This window comes from Cydia pomonella, chromosome 19, assembly GCF_033807575.1.
Source record: "Cydia pomonella isolate Wapato2018A chromosome 19, ilCydPomo1, whole genome shotgun sequence".
Classification (NCBI taxonomy): domain Eukaryota; kingdom Metazoa; phylum Arthropoda; class Insecta; order Lepidoptera; family Tortricidae; genus Cydia; species Cydia pomonella.
Window position 1 is genome coordinate 14,453,328 of NC_084721.1, and position 16,831 is coordinate 14,470,158.

At 35.7% G+C, this 16,831-nt stretch overlaps 1 protein-coding gene across 1 annotated transcript in view; it reads right to left on the minus strand.

Annotated features, from left to right (window-relative positions):
• Positions 1 to 2,843: 2,843 nt before the first annotated feature.
• The window catches only part of LOC133528514 (homeobox protein prospero-like), a 65,999-nt gene continuing 52,011 nt past the window's right edge, over positions 2,844 to 16,831 (minus strand). Inside the window, exons 5-6 of the mRNA XM_061865901.1 lie at positions 7,993 to 8,137; positions 2,844 to 7,531 (exon numbers count right to left, since the gene is read on the minus strand). Coding sequence (XP_061721885.1) covers positions 7,352 to 7,531; positions 7,993 to 8,137 — 325 coding nt within the window. The 3' untranslated portion in view covers positions 2,844 to 7,351. The remainder of the gene's footprint in view (positions 7,532 to 7,992; positions 8,138 to 16,831) is intronic.

Here is a 16,831-nt window from a genome sequence, read left to right on the forward strand (position 1 = left end):
TACATACATTTATATAGACAATTTTTTTTAGAGATGCTGAGTGACCTTACAGGTTCTGCTCGCATGGTTAAAATTTTGATTTTTCTAACCGTTTAGTTAGGTACACGTATTCTCATCTTAATTATGTAATACTAATATTTCAAATTATAGGCCTTTAGTAAAATAATAATAACATAAAATCCTAATTAATATGACCCAAAATACATATTTGAAAATAAAACATTAAAACCAATTCATTATCTAACTCTAATGTTACCCGAGGCAAAGAGAATTCCCGAGGCCCTGACGAGGCATTGTCCCAAAGATTATTTGCAGGACTAAGATTAACGCCTTTACTTCTCTTGGTGGTAACAATTTATTTGATTGTAATTTTAAGATTTTCAAACCTAAGGCTGCAATTAAACTATCATAGAAATTATCGTAATTCGTATACCTATTATATGGGATCGTATTTTAAAGCAATCCTACAATTATGATCATATACCAAAGTTAAAATAGTTGTTATTACACCATCATATTTATTTATTAATACATTTAAACTTTATTGCACAGTAAAAATTATACAAAAGGCGAACTTAATGCCAATCTATAGTCCAGAAAACTCTCTAAAATAAAAAAAAATGGGTATAAAAAGATAGTGTTATGAGTTGAAAGCAAACTCGGCTGATTATGTAGGTAGGTACAGTCAAGGTATGAATTATCGATACGGACAAAGTGCCAAAAATATGTATACACGCCCTTATAGCCCATACATTAAGGTAGTGTGTACATATTTTTAGCAATTTGTCCGTATCGATATTTAATACCTTGACTGTACACCTTTTAGTTTTTTTCTCCGATGCATGCAGGTGTACTCATGGTGTTTTCCTTCGCCGAAAATCGATTCGGTATATTCTATTTAATCTGTTTGGATATTTCGTTCATGTAAGCTGGTCTCCGCGACTTCCGGACTTAATTCCGGTATTATTTTTGTTGTATTTATCCTTATGGTCCTAATTAAGCGTAACTCTTATCAAAACTGTTTATCAGTGTAGTTATACGGTTCATTTAGAAACATTGTTTTATTATAAACATCTTTAACAGAAAAAACCGACTTCACAAAATAGTGTTAATAACAGTATAAAAGTCTACTCGACAAACTGAAAACGATGAAAAATAGAGATAACCTAAAAATACGTGTGACCTCATTAGATTTGTAATGATGTAAAGAAAAATATATTCGAAGCGATTATTAGCACACAAATAATATCAAAACCTATTAACAAAAAACCGGCCAAGAGCATGTCGGGCCATGCTCAGAGTAGGGTTCCGTAGTTACTCTTCCGTCACAATAAGCTAAACTGGAGCTTAAAGTATGGTAGATTGTTAACCAAGGGATGAACTGTGGGTGTACGTCTTTTTACTATGAAGGGGAAACTTTTTGCGATAACTCAAAAACAGCTAAACTGATCATATCCGCTATAGTTTTCATTAAATGTCTTTCTTAAGTTCTACTTCCAAGATTTTTTTCATATTTTTTGGACCTATGGTTCAAAAGTTAGAGGGGGGGGGACACATTTTTTTTTCTTTCGGAGCAATTATCTCCGAATATATTCACTTTATCAAGAAATGTTTGTTGAAGACCCCTATTAGTTTTGAAAGACCTTTCCAACGATATCCCACACTGTAGGGTTGAAGCAAAAAAAAATGTTCCCCCCACTTTACGTGTAGGGGAGGTACCCTAAAAAAAAATTTTTTTAGATTTTATTGTACGACTTTATCGGCTTTATTGATTTATATATCCATGCCAAATTTCAGCTTTCTAGCACTAACGACCACGGAGCAAAGCCTCGGACAGACAGACAGACAGACGGACATGGCGAAACTATAAGGGTTCCTAGTTGACTACGGAACCCTAAAAAAAGGGGTTGGGGGAAGTAGATATTTCTTATTTCCCCAATATCTTACAAGAAATCAAAATTTATATTATAAAAGAGGAGTACATTATAGAAAATCCATACTTGCAGAACTGTATCTCCATTATTTGTACTTTTTATTCAACGCTGAAAATAGGATTTTGAGTTTGGGCGCGCTGCTTCAAAAGCAAGTACGTCACATTGATTTTCTTTTGTCTATGTAAAAAATTTAATTAATTATGGCATATTCTGAACCGCTAGTGTAAATTTATTCGATAGCGTGATGTGTAAGATAATCACTTGAATTTTGATAACCCTAAATAGCCGAAAGGGATAGTGCCATACATTAGAAAGGAACAGCATGATTCGACCCTGAATCGCTGTCAAACTTCGGTTTTGTAGGAAGTGTCATTTCTGTAAGATTTGCGGTGTTAGGGTCGGCAACGCGCATGTAACTCCTCTGGACACAGGCTACGGAGACTGCTTACCATCAGGCGGGCCGTATGCTTGTTTGCCACCGACGTAGTATAAAAAAAAAATTATTTATTCAGACAACTCGGTAGTTCACATTTGTTAGTCAGATATCTTATAAGCTAGGTTATTTATAGTTGTACAAACACGATTATTTTTTTTCTAATTTAAATAATAATCATCTCCAGAATTGGGGTTTATTAATGCGCAAAAGACTGCCTGGCCTATCCGCTAATATACTTAGTATGCTGTTGGGACTACCCTGGATTCTGCTTCTTAAGGACATGATTCTTTTACACATGGGCTAGATGGGCTCTGTGAAGCATCTCGTGCAGTCAATGTTGATGTGATTCGATTTCTCGTCGATTAAACTTATTATTCGCGTACGTATTCTTCTTTTTTTCCTGTGTGAGGTTCTCATAATAATATGATTTACCATAGCAGTAAAAGGGAAGGCCAATAAATAAAAGACAGTCGTCAAATAAAAGCTTAGCTTTATTAGTTATTACTCGTTATATTGACGAAGAAACACTCCTCTGGTATCAACAAGTCACCATGCTCTATCACCGTTACTTCCAGAATTTTGATCAGATTTAGTATAGCCAATTGTTTTCCAATGTTGAGTCGCAATTCGCGATAGCCCCGAGGGGCAATTTAGACTTTTTGATACAATTTCCAACCACAATGATCCACTTTACTCTAAATACACCAACAGTGGTTAGCTAAACATTCACGGACAAAAGACACACGCTCGTAACTAAAGCATTATGACAATGTGATATTATATTAATGTATAAGTATTGTATTAAGAACCGTAATATTAATGCGTAGTTAGGTTAGGTTTGTCGTTACACTAGGTTCGAGTCTGAGGCCCACAGATTACAATAGTGACCGGTAGCCATTCCGAGACCAATACCGACATTATTCCATCTTAATATCGCCTTTAAATTTATCTTTTTTACATCCAGAACCATATAAACATCTTTAAGTTATTTATAATATTTGTTTTATCTATAATGCGTCCCCGCCCCCCCTCGCCCCGTCTCTCCCGTATTTACAAATGGTTGCTCCTAAACTTTTAATATCCCGACACTATTCTTAAAATTAAATACAAAAAACGCATGACTTTCTAAATTTACCTAACGTATTTTTGTCAACACTATAATTTATGAATTTTTTGATCTTTACACCCACTTTAGAAATATTCAATACAAAAATACTCTTTTTGAATAAAATTTTATACACGACGTCGAGCGACGGAGGGGCGGGGGCGCCCGAAAGAAACGCTTTGAGCCTCGTTACCTTAACATCATGAAATTTGTACTAAATACATCAGGCGAGGCGGACGCGGGCCCATACTTAGCCGAAATGCGAGGATACCGAAAGAACGCCTAAACACTAGTCAAACTTGCGAGCGCCGAGCGCCGCTACTAAAATAATTTCGTTTTTAAATTTTGTAACTAATTTTTAATTTATCACTGAGTCCGCGCCCGCCGCCTGCGCGCACGCCGAACGAAACGTGGATCGCTGTCGATGAAGACCACAAGGATATTGAAAATATGTTTCCATTTACTCGTTTAAATTTAATTTCATTACAAAATTATCTTTGCTTACGACGACTCGTGTAAACATTAAGAGGACACGCCTCGCTACATGGCTAGCGTCGGCAGTGTCAGTTTCGAGATCTAATAGTATTCCGTGCTCAATTTTGAAAACGTTTATTTGATACAAACAAATGATACTTAAGTACATTATCACCTAAATTTCAGCATTTCTTAATGATTTGTTCAAGTATAGAAAAGTTGATACAACTATTTGGTACATCTATATGTCTTCTAACTTCCAAAAATGAAATGCTACATACAATAGAGTCTATTACAATTTTCGAAAATTTAGGAACCATAATACCCAAACGTGAAACCAAATACATTCTATATTGTTTTTTTATTTATAATTAATTTTGAAAATAATTACATATATCTTTCATAATGATAGCCCAACGACACCATTAGACGGAATCGAAGTACTAAAAGAGTAACATAAATATCCCATACATCAATATACCAAACAGAATACTCTATCTCTACATTACAAAGCTTCCAAACCAACTGACGTTGCCGAAAGGGCAATTTCAATAAATCTACATACATTATAGATACAAACATGAGTTTTAAAGTCAACACCGAATTTTGTACTTTTTCCGCGGGATAGCTCCCAGCATCACTGTGGACTAATATTTCGATGTTTCAAGCTTGAGTCTTTACACTAATTTAGAAAATTGTCAACCAATAACTTAGATATAAAGAACCGCGCGATCCGTTGTGGTCTTGCGCAGTGTATCGCTCAAGTAAAAAATCCGGATAAAACATGCTTGAAAACTTTCAAATGGTTCCTCTGTCTTATAAACATATCCTAAAAGTTCACGGCTCCTAGTCTGAAAATACGGTTTCGGTTGAGTACTGTCGATGGGAAATCAATATGTTCTATTGTAATGTGTGTGTGTAGCCTGCGAATATTTCTAGTACATATGAAGAGTCTATGGAGAGATCGGAATAACGGATTCATTACTTACTAAAGGATTACTCCGGATGTCAGTTTAGAGCTAAAAAGTTGAATCTAATGCGTGTCTGTACTTAAATCTTTAAAGTAAACGTAATCAATTCCATTCTTCAATTCATGGCTGAAGATGTGTCAGTCAGATTTTTTAGAAAATTCTTCTTAGCTCTAAATAGTCATTATTTATGGTAAGAACGAAACAGACAACATTTAACAAAAACATCGTAACGTAACATATGACACCCTGCGGCGACTGACGGGAAGACGCTCAAGGGAACTGAAACCGGGCTATTGTTGGCCTGTTTGATGGGTGGGAATTCGAACTTCGAATTCGGACGAATAGGGAAATTTGGAACTTAAAACCGGTTGCCAAAAGGGGGAGGCTGCGTGTTTGATGTGATGTCTTAAAGTATCCGTATCTCTCACCTAACCTGAACGCTATTCTAAGCACACCAGTCGACGCCTGGCCCGTCCTAAACTGAGGTACTCTTATATTATTGTAATAGTTCAAATGGTTACAAATTAAACGATAACAAACGTGTCAATATCAAATGAAAAATGCTTACACCTGCTTAGCTAGGCCGGCCGCCTGCCTGACTTGGGATACATACTCGAAAATCAGGATGATATAATATTTTGTACAATTCCGCAAATCAATTCGCAATTCTCCCGTTTCTATTGTGGTTCAATTAAAACTGTGGCTAGATAGTTAACTCGATAATTGTCATCTGTATTAAAACTATCGTATATGTACATGGCTATACATCTCTGTACACTATCTATCAATATATCTATAGGAAGCGTGAAAATAATTTGTCTCCTGTCGAACCAAGGATGTGAAAATGAAAGTGTTTCCTTGCGTGGGGCGGACGGCCGGCATCTACATGTTATAACAAATACATCGAGTTGTGCGGGCTCGTTTCCTCGCGCGGCGCGCGCCGGGTGAGGCCGAGCCGCCTCGCGCTGCCGCTAGCCTCTGCGAGGCAGACTCCGTATCTGCCTGGCTCGCACCGCGCGACGTTCGTGGCGCCGCGCTACATATATCTACGAATCAAACTAATTAATCTTCTATAGTATAATAGTGTGTGTATGTATACTGTTCGTTAGAACGCGCAAGTCGCGCGGATGCCGCGTGCCGGCTTCGGTTGGGCAGTAGGTACTATTGAGGGCCCGTTTCAATTAATTTTATTACTTTTTCTTGTAAAAAATCAACATTTTTGAAGGCACTTCTGATCGGACGAGGTGGCCCAGTGGATTTTTGTGTATGTCAGCCGAAAGTGTTGCAGTATGATTTTGTATGGTTTTTGATGGGGTCTGGTCTATTGTGTGTTGCCTTCAACTATTATTTTCTGTTTGGATGTGGTTCGAATGTCTATGTGTGCGTGAGAGCCGGCACGAGGCACCCGCCTGCGAGGCGGACGGCTTCCCTCTAGACTGTAAAAACTCCTAAATGTAATACAGAATTCGGAAAAGTAAATACCTGAACTACATGAATACCCAGTTAACTGTAATAGATATGAAGATTTGGATTAGCATATTGTATATTTGAATGTCGAGGGGAAGACGCGCGCGTCGCAATGCCCGGCGCGTTTTTTGGAAAAGATTATTCTTCTAACAAATATAAACTTAACCCTATCTGTCGTCAGACAACTGAACTTGAACCGACCTGCCGAGACCTTAATACAAACAAGGATGCTTACTGTAATCTCAACGAAAGATGTGTAATATTATTTGAATTTCTGTGTCTGTCTAGTTTATCGTAAAATTCTCTGCAAGAACACAAAACCGGCTATCAGTATAAAAATAATTTGTTAAATATTATTTTTATTTGTGGATCGAAAAATAACCCTGCTCTATTGTACTAATAACTATGGTTAACGTTAAATATCCCTAAAATAATTAAGACGAGGTAAGGGTTGACAATTTTGTGCCTCCGAGGGCCAACAACCAACGTAACATGCAACGAAACTGGAACTTGCTCCGAAGGAAAGGAAAAGGATAGAAAACAAAATAAAAACAACCAAAATCAAAACTTAAGCAATTAATATATTAATCGTTTTTTTTTCTTAAAGAATAAATCAATAAATGATTTTTAAGATAATATACACAACTATAAAACCATTTTAAGATAATACTTAATAATAATATAATAATAATTATATATAGCGAAATATATTATGTGCAGAAATAAAATTCTAGGTGACTTAAATTTTCTCTTACTCGATAACCTAATCAATTGTCTAGAGCGCTTGCGCGCGTCCCACGTCCAACTTCAAATTTTATAATTTAATTTAACTTTTTTATTAATAATTTTGATTCTGAAGGCCTAAATGCGAGTGTCGTATAATTTTGGTGTGCGAAACATTTTTTCCAAAAGTTTTGTTTTGTTTCTCGAGCTGGCCGCTCGAGGCGTGTTGCCTCGGGGAGGCCTACTCGAGTTGTTCGAGGAAGTTGGGCGACTTGAAGTATTCGGGCACGGGGTCGTCGAGCCGCGAGATCACCTTGTAGATGGATTTCTTCCAGCTCTGCTCGGTGTCCTTGCCGCCCTGGATAGCGCGGAAGAACTCGCGCAGCGTCTGCTCCACCACGTATCTGAAGTTGGGCGGAACCTGGAAATAAAACAATGCTACTATTAACATTGACATATTTATGATATCTATTTTGTATAAGGCAATCCCCAGTTCCTTAGTCAAGATAATCTTTAAAATGTGAGACTATAAGTATATATTTCTTTGTTATTGTTTGTGGACATAAACAGTTTAAATTAAAAAATATATATTTTTTATATATACAATAAATATTTATAAATACTTAAATACATAGAAAACACCCATAACTCAGGAACAAATATCCATGCTCATCACACAAATAAATGCCCTTACCAGGATTTGAACCCGGGACCATCAGCTTCGTAGGCAGGGTCACTACCCACTAGGCCAGACTGGTCGTCGTTTTTTACATTTAAAAATAATTGTTTGTTTTTCCTTTCAGATTTACCCGAATGCACCTTACAGTTTAGTGAAGTCGGTTTTTTGTCTATTGTTATTATTATATTTGGTGTGAAACTCACCTCAATATGATTATTCCGGTTATAATGCAAGTTGAGCACCCGGTAGAGCTCCGAGTCGCCGGCGACGTGGATGTCGTCCGCCGTCTTCAGACCCTCGCTTATCGCCTGCCGGGCGTATTTCTCCATCTGGATGTAGTAGAACTCCCTGGAAAGATAAAAAAACCGTTATTAACTTAAATATATATTATATACGAAGGAGAAAGTGACCAAGGCTTCCAATGCCCAGGGCTAGAATCTAACCAGCGTCCTCTGCCTTCGCGAAAGGTGCCTATACCGCTCAGTTACCCGGGTCACGGCGGCTTGGGTCGATCTTATTATCTCTTATCTTATCTTATCTTCTAATTTTCGGGGGCCCTTGCGGATACACTTCGACCCATAGGGATGTTGCCCCCTAAGGAATGATCCGTCAGATCCTCAAGAGCTTTTTTGATCATCTCCATAGTCTCAAGTAAATATGGCTCGCTCTCGCTCGGGTGGTCTGGTTTCATTAAAAAAAATTCTAATAGTAAAACTAGCAACCGTTTTTATTGAAGAAACGTATACTCAAATTATAGATACAGTACCGAAGTCCGTGCATTTATTAAAGAGGATCAAGCTCGGAGCAAGAGGCATGCTCTCAAAATTATCTTAATATGTAACTGTCAATGTCAATGTTTGAAATCGACGAGAATATTTAAAAACAAAGTTATCATTCGCAACTGACTGAGAAGATAGTTACTTTATATACAACTGATGATCCAAATTCAAAATCTAAAACTGCCGCAGGTTCACAACTAATCGAAAAAAGATCCAAAATGAAATCATACAAATTCAAACTGTCCCTATCCTATACCTAAATGGTTGGTTAGGTTATTTTATCGGTAAATTTCTGTTGATAGGATTATTGTTTACTTTTTTGTTTATATAAATTAAAATAGAAGGAAAACCTAATATTTACCTAACAACAGCAATAATATTTGCCGCGCACAAAATGGTACATTTTATCACCTAAAATAAAATCTCTACCATTTCACTCTCAATCATATGACACATGATTCAATAACACTCGAATGTTTACCGAGCCGTGCGTGTATCTCTAAGTCGAGTCGAGTCGATGCTCGAACCTCTCGCTCGCACTTATCTTTTTAATTGGCACTCGACGAAGGCACTAATTGAGTAAGTAAATGAAGTGCCTAAATAATTAGATGTCTTTTCGCTGTTGAATCTTTCCGCCCTAATTAGGGAATTAACCGAATTGATGGAACTATATTTGGACGTTTTTGCTGTGCCTTTTGGATAATTGGTGTTAAGAAACTAGGTATCTATTCTAATGTTCATTTGTGCATCTTTTTTCGGGTCTAAATTCCACTGGTTTTAAAATTCTAGGTCCATAGGGTCCCAGCGCGCACAAGTTTTTTGCAGAAATCGCGAAGCGTCTGGTTGACGTAACTGGTGACCGAAGAGCTGGCGGCTTCCTTGCACAACGTATCAGCATTGCAATACAACGAGGAAATGCCGCCAGCATCCTTAGTACAATGCCTCAAGGGCCTACATATAAGGCAGTTATAGTAACACCACTGTATATATCTATTATGTATAATACAATACAACACAATACAATTACTCTTTATTGCACACCTCAATACAGAAACAGTACAAATAATACAACACATAAAGAAGAGGTAAACAACAAAAAATAATGTCGCGTATAATGTTGTTGTAAATAAAATATGTTATACGAATTTCAACATATCTTCCAAATTCATAAGAAAAACTACATGCATACAAGTCATTTGTTTATCTTGAGCAGCATTATTCAACATGTCACAATATTTATTGATTATATATTTTACTGAGTGTGAAGTGTCTATAGAGATATCGAATCTTTTATTATAATTACTTTCAGATGTCTCAGCTTATTTGCCCGATGAACAGATGTTGGACAAGGTTCAAGTGGGTTCTAAGTGCGTCATAAGTAGAAATAAAATATGATTCTAATATGCTGATAATTTCCTGCGTCAGAAAAGGACTTTAGAATTTTAATGACTTGATATGAATAAAAATAATTAGTGGCCATGTGTAAAACTTTTAAATAAGATTACCTATATTAAATATTTAGGTAATGAAATACTTAAAGTTTTCCTTATTCCGCTCTGTAACTTAAATTCCTTGCACAATGAGAACATTTTTTTCTTTGCTTAAAAACTCAGCATCCACAATTGAATATAGCCAACACAAATCAATTACAACCCGCACGAGAATACGCGTCACAAGTTTCAAAAGTGAAAAAGGCTGAATGCGAACTCGTAAGTAATTAGCCTCGCGAGTCTCGATCCGCTCTCGTTAGCGAAGCGAAGATAGCGAAGCGAAGCAAGCGAAGCGAGTTGAGCGAAGCGAAGCTGGCTAATCAAATCCTCGACGCCCCTGAGCCTGGTACTTTTTACTTCATTTTCATTGTGACTCAAGTGTCAGGCACACGTCTATTAATGTCGTTCATTAGCCTTCGTTTGGCGTTTCGTCCGTGGAAACTTAATTGTTTGACGTCGCATAGTTTGAGTTTTGAGTCAACGTTCATTATAATGTTATCTGGTTTTTGTGACTGTCTCCGTTTTTCGTTTAGATATTTCTTCTTGTTTTATACATGCTATTGTTACATGCCTCTTCTTTTCGTCTAAATTTAGTCTACTTATGCTCAACAGAATAAACTGTACGGTCACGTCTGAAAATATCGATACGAAAAAAGCGCCAATAATATGTATACACCCATATATTAAGGTTGTGTATACATATTTTTGGCACATTTTTCGTACCGATATTTTCAGACGTGACTGTACGTATATGTAGTAACGGAAAATGAGACTGGTAAGAAATATTAGGAGAATTTTTGATGATTCACCGATACCTATAACATTTCAACCGCTTTGCGCATTAAAAATTGAACGCCCTAGTCGTCTTTTATGGTATTGATTAGTTTATGACAGATACTGCAATTGGTTTCAACATAATGTAATAAATTAAAACCATGTTTTGTTTTCTCCGGTCATAGCCAATCAGGCTATTTATTTTACAAACAGAATTAAATGAAACGTTAAACTTGAGCAGCTCTTGTCTATGATAAAATATTGCAAATGTTTAAGAACTGATGTTAAATACTTATAGTCTGTCAAGCCATTTCCGTCAGTAGAAAAAAGCGGTAAATTTAAAATGTAGGCGTGAAATGTTGTCCTTCGATAGAAAATTAGAAATTTTTTCGTTTTTTTTGCTGACAAAGTTGTTTGACAAGCTATATTTTACAAGATTTGTGGATTATGTCTCATTATTGGTACCACGTCAACTATAGAGATTTTTACAATAGATTTTAATAGAAAAAGCTGAAAATCATAACTTCAGCCATTAGTATTGCGTAGTGCAAAAATAACTTCGCGTTGCGAAATATGCCAATGTCACCTTTACAAACTTTGTATGGAAATGCAAACTTTCTATTCAGATAAGAACAAACTGAGATACCGATCGTTCAAGCAATTTGTAAGCAAGTAGCGTTCGCGGGCCCACATGGCCGATGCGGGCTGAAAGAAGTACCCAATTTTACGATACGGGACTTAAGTGGAACAACCCTTTTGTTTTCGAAAAAAGTAGTTGAAGTTCTTAATTTGAACGGATTATTATAAATAAATAAAAATTGTACTAGGGTACTAGGCGACGATATACATTCATAGATAAATACATACTTAGATAGAGAGAAAATATCCATAACTCAGGAAAAAAATCTTAATAAATTACACAAATAAATGAATATCATATTTAAGAGCTACTACTTATGTACAGCTAGTCGGCTACCACCACTTTGACACATATATTCGCTAGCATGTGCGTAACTTACTTTCTATGCATCTCGCTCGTACTCGTATATTAGCGCGGGCGAGATGTATAGAAAGTAAGTTACGTGGACGTTACCGAATATGTCAGCTGGATACTGCTAAGGCAATCGTAGTAAAGGTATAGGTCATTTTATGGTTTTGGAGATAAATTCCAATGCGTATGTATGTGTCATGAACCTGTATCTAATAAACATTAAACTGATTATATCCGGTATTTCAAAATACGATTTAGATACAAATAAAAGAATTTAACTCACAAGTAGGTTTGGTTGGTTTGTTTTTTTTTTACAAAAACCGTTACATTCAGAATCAGCTGTTCGTTTTGCGATTCAAAGTTTTCAAATTCAACGGCTTTGCTAAGTTAAGTTCAATCTAAAATCATCTTTGATACTAGGTTATAAAGTCTAAATTAAAATGGCTCGATGGGTTAAATATAGCGAAATAAAATATAACTATTGTCAACGCTCGTAATTGATGCGGTACTAAAAATTCAACTCTAATCATATAGCTTTACGGTTTTAATTTCTTTGAAGTAAAGTCGATTTGTGGTGCAAAAAAGGCATTGGGATTTCTTAAGAAAACGCACATCTTGCTACCTGCATATGCCAACGTCTTGGGGAACATTGTTTGATGCTGGCCGTTTGCAAAAACTATCGTTGAAAAACAACGTTAGGTCAAAGTTGTGTTCCTTCGAATTTTAAATAGAATCCGGACGCGATTCTTGATACAGACAGTTTTTAAAATTGGAACAGTTTTATCTTTTTAATTTGGTATTTACATTTTCTAAATGGCCAGGATTAAGATTGATGTTCTGTTCAATTTTTAGAATTTATCAACTGAGTTTTCTTACTTACTTAATAATATTTAGTTGTATGGGAGGAGGATGGATTGTCATTATTATATAAACGTCATATTTTCATAAAAAAATTACATTAAATATTGACATTTAAAGTGCGGACTTTGTCATTGCAAATGCCTTGCAGTTATCTTGTTCTAACTATATTTTTAAATACCTAAGAAGTAACTGTAAGCAGTCCGTCCGTTAAAACATTTTAAACCAAATCTTAAGTCATTGCAAATTTAAAGTCAATTGATAATGTATGCTCAAGAAAGAAAATAAAAAAGTAAATACAATGTGCAAAGTGGGGAGACCGTCTTGTGGTCCCCCTCAAGGCATTCGATTCCCGTGAGAACTCCGTTTAAGGGACCATAGAGTTACGAAGTTAGAACGTTGTCATTTGGGAACAAATCGGATACGCAAATAAATAAATATTTAGGACCAATCTTACATTAATCGATCTCCCGAATTAAGTAAACTTTGGTACTGGGCTAATCAAATAAAGTGAATATCAACCTCTTAAACAATTAAAGTTACAGCTATAAGCTATTATACAACCATGGTCTACAAAAACTTTGTTTTAATGGAACTGATAAATTTTGTTGTATTTATTATTTTAAAATAAGTAAAGTTATACAAACTCAACTCTATGACTATTCAGTAGTTAAAACAATTTCAACATGTTAGAAATAATCAGATACAATCAACAACTACACTCAATGGAAATGATACAGTTACTTGAGGGACTACCGCGAACCACGTTTGACGTGTTCCCTGTCACACTTACGCACGAATTTACAAGTGCGACAGAGAGGCAACACGTCAAACGTGGTTTGTGGTAGGCCTTCGGTTTTCATTGCTATCGAGTATGTATCAGTCTTAGAATTATATATTATATTATAGGACATTATTTCAAAAATTGACTAAGTCCCACAGTAAGCTCAATAAGGCTTGTGTTGAGGGTACTTAGACAACGATATATATAATATATAAATATTTATAAATACATAGAAAACACCCATGACTCAGACTCAGGAATAAATATCCATGCTCATCACACGAATAAAGCCCTTACCAGGATTTGAACCCGGGACCATCGGCAGGGTCACTAGCCACTAGGCCAATCGTCGTCTAGGTCGTCAATTTATTTATCTTGCCGCTTCTATGCTTCCCAACTCTTCCCCAAGACGTTAGGGGACAATGTTCATTGTTTACTTGCTCGACACTTAGAACCCGATTTCCCGCCATTGGGCGAGATGTGGGAATTTCGTTAATAGGTTAACTAATAATACTGATCGTTAAATGAAAGATAGGGGCGTTGGATTCGCGGTACTGAGATATTGTGTTCGAAGAAGTTTGTGGGTTATTAAGAATACATAAATTGTATGGAATTGACGTTAATTTAGTGTGCAAAGCCGACTAATAAATTAGATTTCTTCAAATAAATAGTAGTAAAGATTAGTACTTGAACTACTTGAAGGCTCTGGAAGCCCACCGCTCTGCCAACTAAGCTATCAAATTTTACTTTATACTTGTTACGGTTAATACTTCGAACCATTTTATGACTTCATTTTCGTATTAACTATCTTATTCCATCGCGGTATGACCAATTATTAAGGTAATATTTAATGAATTCTGAAGGAAAACTACGATTCGCATGCCTAGTTTTAACTTTCTTTCGATATTTATTTCGCCAACCATATTTTCGCATCAAAACATACGAAAACGTGATCGCAGAAGAACAATTGACGATACATAAACCTATAATATCACCTTATTTCCGCCTTGCAACCAACCAAACATAATGAACGTCAAAATTCATAACCGTTTTGTTCAGAACCGTTAAAATCGGAACGCATTATAACTTTAAATTTGGAACCAACTTACGTCCTTCTAGTTCCAAGGCCATAGTTTCCAAACACCACTGACTTTTTGAATTTCGAAACACTCATTTCGATCGTTCCCAAATACAATGGTTATTAAAGCGAGTGCACCTGTGTGGGTGTGTCTGTGTGTGTGAGTGGACGGTCCAGCTTTCGAGGAGAGCCGATGACTGCAATGGATAGAGTACGTAAGGTGTAGTCTCTACCTTTTTTACGTATTTATATTTATGGTGTATTGTACGGTCGAGTTCAGAAATGTTTGTGAACTAGACTGTACAGCCTAAATAATTGAGAATATAACTATATCTGCCATATTTTGTAACACCTGTGTACCGATGAGAATAAAAAAAGGAAGGTGGAGATTTACAAATTTCAAGTTGAAACCAAATAACATGGACTTTTAGTGAAATAAAATATATTTTTACTTGTAAATGTAACATTATCTTGGTACAAATATGTATTCGTGAAGGGAAAGGCCTTGAAATTATGTTTTAAAGGAAAATTGTGATGTTATCCTCGACATATTTCATACTGTTTATATTTTTGTTTAGTTACGTATTACGCAAATACACTGTGATAAACTTCATCCCAATGTGTTAACAGCAGCACATCAGCCGACAAAGTTGCCACATTCAAACTTCCAAAAACCGACGTAACATTCAGCGGTCAAATCAACCTCAATATAAAACTTCAAGCATAGTCCAACTACCAAATATTCGTCGTTATTAAAGAAGTTAATTTCGGCAACTTTGATCTCTCTGTTTTTTTTTAGTCTGTGCTGAAAGTTGCACGGCGCGCCGCACACATACACAACGCGCACACACATGCATAGTAAAAGCGAGTAAACTAATACCGGGCGGATTAATGCTTCAGTTAGTGAAAAAACTTTTTTTCAGACTGCATCGTCCGACCCAGGGGTGGACTGAGGTGGTTTTTTATATTGACACGTTGCTATTAGCCTTTGCGGACAGTTTTTGGCATGTCTACACTAGTCGTATTTTTTTGTACATTTATCATGGCATATGTTGTTAGGTAATTTCTATTACTTTTCATATTTGTCAAATATCAAGCTAATAGTGTTAAATGAATAACCGTTCCCGACTTATTTCGACTTAATTTTTTTATATCGGATTCATAAACCGCAAACACTTTATTAAAGTTTCGTAGAAATGACGATAATAGAACGGAAAACCATATTTTTATATTGATTCCTATGGCAATACAATTGGTAAATACTTGGATATTCGTATGCTAACATGGTAGCAATTATTTGTTTATTATAAATTGATTTTGAAGAATTTTTGCATCCTTCGAAGAAAAAAATCTTAAATAATAAACATCTCCATAGTTTTCGTGTACACTTGTTGCCTTGCAGTGAAGACTAAACATATGCACAGTTATGTTTTTTTAAGCCTAAACAGTTATAAAAAAAGATAAAGTGCCATTATTGACCTACTTGTCTTCACATAAACACCTTTTGCTTTCTTATCGGTCGGCCGCTCGTTCTAAGCAACCGAATGCGGGTAGTTTGCATATTTTTACTTTCGCGAATACACTTACGGTACTATTATATGAAATGATTAATGGAATTGTAAAAGAACACCTTTTTAAATATTCAGTCAGCATAAAAAAGATTAAGTTTTAGTTTTAGTTCTAGTTTTAATTTTAGTTTTACCAGGCTTCACTGAAAATCAGCGTCACGCAGTGTGTCCTGGCTGGGACTCACTTCGTGGAATGAAGCTGAGTGAAGACCTTTTAGCAAAATTTTCTGTTCGTTTGTATATTATATTTGTGTATGATAATTTATGTTATTTTTGTGCTAATAAATTCTTGTTATCTTATCTTAAAAAAGCAACGCGTAATAGAAACCGTATAAAAGGAAAACTAAGCAACTAATATTATGTAATTTCTTGTTTAAACTCGAAAACCATATTTGGTTAAATATTCCATATTGACATTCTTAGTCACTTTAGTACAATTTACGTATGAAATTATCCGGTTAATACACCGTCCTGCTTATTGTGCTTACCTTAACATGATTAAGGTTTCCAGGCAAATATGTTTTATTTTATCGGCGACATGTTTCGAAGTTAACATTAATTATGCCATTACCTTGGTATTATGGAATAAATTATTGTATAAAGTAGATTCTTTACCTCTTCAGGATATTATGGCGTATTAAATGTTGTAACAATAACGTCAATAACGAAATATCGATTAAATGTACATATTGTATGTTGTAAGATTTGTGCATATACATA